General features: G+C 37.6%; 1 protein-coding gene across 1 annotated transcript in view; it reads left to right on the top strand.

Moving 5' to 3' along the window:
• The first annotated feature begins 498 nt into the window (after positions 1-498).
• Positions 499-7,132, top strand: part of LOC113582408 (cadherin-7) — a 70,192-nt gene continuing 63,558 nt past the window's right edge. The window contains exon 1 of the mRNA XM_081718952.1: positions 499-736. Within this exon, the coding sequence (XP_081575078.1) occupies positions 503-736 (234 nt within the window). The 5' untranslated portion in view covers positions 499-502. The remainder of the gene's footprint in view (positions 737-7,132) is intronic.

Raw genomic sequence — 7,132 nt, 5'->3', positions numbered from 1 at the left:
ACTGCATTTGTCAGGATAATTCTGCTGATGCCAGCTTTTCTCTCTTCCTTCTCTCTCTCTCTCTCTCTCTCTCTCTCTCTCTCTCTCTCTCTCTCTGTCTCTCTCTGTCTGTTTCTTTCTCTTTTACTCACATACTCCCTAACGTGACTCCCCCTCTTCATTCTGATAGGTGTCTGTTCCTCTTCTTCTTCTTCTGTGAAGACAGAACTGAGTTCCTTCATGACATCTGTGCTTCTCTCAATGTGAAACTCATTGTTCTTCAATGCCTAAGGAGTTTGTCATACAAACACCAGAAGCAACGGCTACACAAACTGTGAAGTCTGCATTTTTCCTTTTCACTTACTTTCTCATTGCCTAATTTTTTCCTACTTCCCCCCTTTTTTCACTCTGCTCAGTTGAAAAGAGACAGCTTTCAGCCAGCTGAGAGCTCAGACAAGTTCTGCTATTTCACCATTTGTGTACTTTTTTTTTTTTTTTTTTTTTTTTTAAACGGAGCTCCCAGATGTTTTTTCGCGGCACCCTCATGTGTAGTATAATCTATGTGGCAGTTCTACTGCTCCCCCTAGTGGACTTGAGTTTCTGGGGGTGGAGCTCCAGTGTCAGTGCCACACCTCAACCCCGGAAGGTCCCCGGAGGCTCTTGGGAAGCCCTACAAAGACAGAAAAGAAACTGGGTGTGGAATCAGTTCTTTGTACTGGAGGAATACACCGGAACTGACCCTCTTTACGTAGGAAAGGTAAGAAATGTTTTAAGTCTCTTACTACTAATTATGTTTTGTTAACCCTTCCCTGTGGATCAATGTAAAAGCTTTGTTGGGAAGAAGTGGTCAATTTCTATTCAAGTGAAATAAAGCATTGCGGAGAACACTCTGCTTCAGGGAAATTTAAACAGATGAGAAATTGACTGGTCAGAGAGAGTAACTGACAGAACCTATGTTAAAAAAGTGACTTAAGGGACCTGGAACAGTTTGTTTGACCTCAGGCTGATGAGTCTGATTAAGAGCAAGGAAATTAAAAAGAACATAATCTAAGGAGCTTTTTGAAATAGTCTTGCTCAATCAATGAAATAATGCTATGCTTAATGTTCTTAACATAAGCTACCAGTAAAAAGTTTGGACATACCTACTCTTTGTTTATTTTTACTATTCTCTACAAAACAAACAAATTCTATTACATGGTAATTCCATTAAGTTTACTTCTTGTCCTGATCAGTAGTGGCAACAGTACGACTATTGTAGTTTAGCTGTAGTTATGTGGCATTTTTATTGACCATCACTTGAAGTGTGAAGCATACTGGGAAGTCCTCGTTCTCCTGCACGCAGCTGGAAATATCATGTCAACAAAGTCACGCATTAACCTGTCATGTGACACCACCAGTAATACAAATACCTTGCTCATATGGGAGATGTAGTCCTTCCTCCCCTTCTCCTGAATTGTGTACAACCAGATTGTGTAGAACTTGGTAACTTGGTCACCTTATTCTATTCTTTATAGGCTGTGAAGGCACTGTCTTTCCTAGCATGGACTCTTACCACTAGTTTTCTCAGATGGAACTTGATTTATTTTATTTTTTTAAATTCTAGAGTTCAGTTAGCTTGAAAAATTGTGGTATTGTCCAACTATAAATTTAAGCTCAAAAGACATGTGAGCTTAAGCTTGTAGTTGTTGGACACATGAGATTTCATCTTCCTTTTAAACCTGACCTCACAATTTGTTAAATTGTGTTTGAACCTTTTTTTTAGTTTAACTTTTTATAGAAGACTAACATTAAGCCAGTGCCTTCGACACTTGTCATCTTAAATTTCTATAAGCATATATGCTGCAAGATGTTTATCTACATTTATTTCTAAAGGTCAAAGAGCTGTGATTAAGTATCATTCATAATTTCACCTATGGGTCATTGATGAGCTCATTTTACCTGGTAATAATATAATTGAAATATTTTGAACAACTGAACATGCTTTTAGAATTGTGCTTACCTGTTATGCTAGGAGATTGAAGGTACCAAAGAACATGAGCCAGTTGGGTTTTGGAGAGGAGGTTGCACACAAATAAGTATAATTTAATAAAAATGTAATAATAAAAAAAACAAAAACAAATAAACAAACAAACAGAAAGTGTTGGATTGACATAAATAATCAGGTACTCCAAATATGAGAGGTCTGATTCTGGCAGGGTGCAGCACAAATTAAACACTGTTTAATACAATAGATGAAAAAAAATGGTATCACCAATCCTTCCTCCTTTTTCTTTCATTAAAAAACTCTATATGTGCAATAACCTTATGTAAATGTTTAGTTTTCTCAAATCACTAATTTATTCCTTATGTATTGATGGTTGTAAACATTCAGATAAGCCACTTTTTAATGTGTTAACTTTTTAATGTTTTAACCCTAACCCTAATCTTAACCCATTTAACTTAAAACAATAATTTAGAAGTTGGCTGTCTTGCAGTGTGGTTAACTGATGGTTCCATAGAGTTCTATTGCTAGCACTAACATTACTAGCTTGAATGACTTTATATTTATCTAACAGTTGGCTCACTACCTGGCAGACTAGCATGGGAAAACCTATCCCATTTTCCCCATGGTATTCCACTCACTTGTAACCACATCAGCGTCTATGTTTGCCAGCCTTTCTGCTTCAAGCAAGTCTTAAAACACAGATTCTACAATCCTGTTTATTTGCAGAGCTAGACACTAGTCCTGTTGGACAATAGCCACCTTGCTTTGATACCTTAGAAAAGAAGGTAATTATTGCTCTTTGGTTCTACTAGTAGTAGCAAATCTGTGTACCTGGTTGAGCACAGCTTTTACTGGATCCCCAAGATAAATACACTTAATAAAGCCTTGGGTTGCTGTTGTCCAATTTCCTATTTAATCTATGCTCTTACTTTCTACCTATACCTAGAGAGGGCCTCATGAAGCTCCAGCTGGGTCTTCCCTAGCTTACTACCGAGGTGCTAGCAAGCGCTCTCAGATCTAACCAGAGCTGTGACAGCTTCACTTTGGAGCTATAGCTTTTTTCCCCAGGCAGTTTTTGTGAATTCATTTAAAAAGCTAACTGCTTCCCTGCTAGCAGTACCTCCACAACTAGATAGAGCTCACTGAGGTATATTTGGTCTTCCCTAATTTCTGAACTTTATCTAATTTTGTTTCTAATGCATGGGATTTACAAGTCTCACAAAAGGAGGAGTGTTTTGCATGGTTATACCCAAAGTCAGAACCTGCTGACAAGCACTACAAAAAGGCTAAGAAATCCTTGTCCGCCCCACACTGGCATGCATGATTTGTCATCAAGTGTGGAAGACATACTTTTGTTGGATTACAACTGGGCTCTAATTTTCCACTGCTGCATTGCTGCTAAAGGGCCATCAGATGTCCTACTGCAGTAGGTGGATTCTTCAAATATACCCATGGAAGCTACTCACCACTGCGTTGTACTTTGCTATGTTTTTCCATTTTATTGACCCCTCACTTTGCAAATACAGCCTAAAAAGATTGAGAAAGAACATATTAACACTTACAAGACTTGGCAGATTATTATTAAGTATTATTAACTAATTATGGTCTAGTACATGTGCCTGGTGAATCCCAGTGTAATATCTGTGGTTGCTTCCTCAGATCAGAGTCACTGTCCCAAACTATGCTGCCTAGATTGAGTCTGGTTAAGCCAATAATGTCATGGTATCTGGGCCTTAAAAAGGAGCCCTGGTTGCACCCAGCTCTTTGCTTCAGTGGGACAATGTTGAGCTGGTCACTGAAGTTAGTAATGCCTCCTTTAATGCACTGAACTATATTGCTCATGTAGATGGTAAGCATATAACCTGTCTAGCTCATATCCATCACCAAGCTTTACTGGGTGGGTCCCATCTAGGAGCCAACTTCAAGGCTTTATTTGAAGTGTTTGCTGCAGTGACTAGGAAGACTATTAACAGTGATGTCCCACTTCCAGCATTTTTCCACATGTCTTCTGTGTTCAGTGTCTGACAGTCCAGTAGTTAGTTGCTCCAGATGCAGTACTACGATGCTACTTTGGAGGACTTCTAGAAGCCTTTGTATATAGTTCAGGTACGTCCCAAGGCTGACTTCCACTTTCCAGAACTCCTTCTGCCCTATTAACCACTGATATCAATAACAAGACTGGCAATGAGAACCCAGGGCTTGTGGTCCCATATCTTTCAGAACATAATGTAGTTCAATGGTCCTGGTTTACCAATTAAGTCTTGAGTGGATTCAATTTGAAGTTCTTTCTTACCATGGCACAGACGCCAAAGTAGTACAATGTTCTTCAGTTCAAAGTGTTTTCCTTTTTTTTAAATTCTGGTTTTCAAGAAGGATAGCAGATGTCACCCCATATTGGGTTCAACATCTTTGCAGACTTTTTCCAACTTGCTATTTCTCATCACTCACATAAGAGCTTCATACCACACAAATGACATGAGCAGGGTCAAAGCCACAACCAGCTTGTTGGGAAACAGTTCTACATAACAGATCCTCAATGATGCCTGTTGCCAAAAAGTGCTTTCTTATTGGTTAATTGGTGCAATGCAGTGCAGGTCTCAGTCCCTCAGGTGTCGAAGTCTGTGAACCCAGTAGGTTTGCAGTAGGGTCCATATCACTCTGGTTTCACACTTCGGTCCAATCTAACATTTTTCCCAAATATCTTATCCTCAGTATGAAAATTAATATATCAGTGCTTGGCACTTTCTGTCATGGCCAGCACTGACTCGAGATATTATGTGAATGAGATGGCTTGACATTCTGCAAACAGAATTGTATGAATATTTCACTGAGAAAGCTAAATGCTTTCTCAGTGCTCTAATGCTCTAAATGCTTTCTCAATGCTGTAATAGAGATCAAAGGTAATAACTGCATGGTGGAGGTTATTTATATGTCCTGTAGGTCCACCTGGCAGATCTTTATTGTATTGTATATATGTATTTGTGTCTTGCCTCTGTACTCAAGGTATACCACATTATGGTTATTGCATTATGGTTACAGATGTTTCGCTGGCAGATTTTAGAAAATGTTGCTTGGTCATCATCCTGCATCTGCTCTCTGTTCTCAGTAACAAATACATATGGTTTTGTGAATTCTGCCAAAGTTGACCATCACTGAGAATCTATGACAAGACGCTTGGAGAACATCTCTCATGTGAGCAGGGCATTTGTTTTATTGGCTGCATCACACAGCAGGTCAATGTGTAATTTTGTCGAAATACGAATCCAACCTATATACAAATAGACAAAACATATCCACTGTGCTTCGTTCCATCTCTAGCAGTCAGAGAACCAGTTACATTCATAGCTATTGTTTATTATTAGTATTTGTTTAATTATGCATGTTTAATATGAATTTAATATAAATGATCATGTTCAGTAGATGAATAGTGGGTTAAATATATTCACAACTTGATGTTAGAGGATTACTAAAACAAACTGTGCTTAGCAACAGTTTCATTGTTCAGCTACTGTGTGTGTATGCATATATATATACACATACACACATGCACACATACGCATTCTTCCCTATATTCCTTATCCAGCAATGCTAGGTGAAACCTCTACTTTATAATAAAAGTGCAGAATAGCATTCCTTTAGCCCATGAGCCAGAGCTGAACACTGCCACATCCGTCTGCTTGGATTTAACGCATTCTGTCAGATTCTAAATTTCAGAAGCCAAATGTCTTGTTATGTTGTGGCTTAGTGCCCAGTGTGAGAGCCCTGGCCAAATCTGGACCACAGTGGCTAAAGCAAACCACAGCAGACACACACGTTGACTGGCATGCATGCATAGCAACTCAAATGCATCATCATAGTTACCTATAGAATACACAACTAAAATCATGTATGTAATGTGCAAGGTAATGTGGTTTATTTTTTTAATTTTTTTATTTTTTTTTAGCCAAAAATCAATTTCCATTTCTGTCACATTTTCTTTCAGTGAAAATATAATTAGGAAAGGAAATCCAGGGAGTGTGTGGTATATAGCTCTATATGGTTCAATAAATATACAAAATTATTGGCACAATTAGTAAAATGAAGAAAAAAGTCAAATATGTTTGTTGTTTATCATTTTAATCCCATTCACATCTTGAGTTAGGAACATGTCCAAGTGCTGAACCTGGAATTGTATTTAAAAAGCTAAATAGTCAAGTAACAAAAATCTTTTTTAAAGCAATATAATCATCTTTTTTTTAATTTTTATTTTATTTTTTTTATCTGTCTCAATTGCTGGTCCCTCCAGTCTTTATGTATTATCCTTATACAATGAAGAGGTAATTTATATTCCCATTCATATATTTAGCAGTCATACCAGCCTTGGATTCTCTCTCATATTTTTAATAAATGGTCAAACTGATGAACAATGAAAATAATATTTTTCATAATCATGAAAGGAGGATGATGCAGGCTCTTCAGCCCCTAGTGCGAAATGTACATTTCTCAGCCATACTACTTATTCTTCAGGCCAGATGTATGTCCACTTTCTCTGTTCATATTGGACTGTAAGTATTTGGGCTGAAGCAAATCTTTCCTTTTCACAGGCAGTGAAAATATACATAGGCTAGATGAGAAGAGAGCATTACTTTTATTTTTTTATTTGTTATTTTTTTGCAAGATTGCAGGGTGACTGCAAAGTGCAACTGATCAACTTTTTCTTTTAGAATTTATATATATAACAAATAATAGATACTTTGTTAATTCACTACATAACCAAAACACTAGAATTTGGTGGCTCTAGTGTTTTATGATATTTAAAGGGATTGGTTTATCATATTGAGGCCAGAAAATGATCAGAATTCAATACTCAAATAAGAAATAAGAAATTCAGATCACCAATGCTTGTGTCAGTTAATTTTCTTAGAAGGATGTTGACACTTGAAGCCCACACCGCACCGTAGGGTGGTAGAACATGCTTCAGTGGAGAGAAAAAGGAGAGATGGGGGCTGACAGACAGACTAACGGCTTACAAAGATAACAGGAGTGTCCATTCTTTGACTCAGGATCTGGGGTTTGAGTGACAGGTGTTAGTGCTCAGAGAATTTAAAGGGCCTATTTCTGTGTGAAAATAGTTGTTCAAAAGTCAAGTTATATTAAAAATATTTTGTTAAAGGCATGGTTTTACTCAGC

The sequence above is a fragment of the Electrophorus electricus genome, chromosome 1, assembly GCF_041902795.1.
Source record: "Electrophorus electricus isolate QZ-2024a chromosome 1, ASM4190279v1, whole genome shotgun sequence".
NCBI classification, from domain to species: Eukaryota; Metazoa; Chordata; class Actinopteri; order Gymnotiformes; family Gymnotidae; genus Electrophorus; species Electrophorus electricus.
The sequence above is the reverse complement of the archived record's forward strand: the minus strand, read 5'-3'. Positions and strand labels throughout refer to the sequence as shown.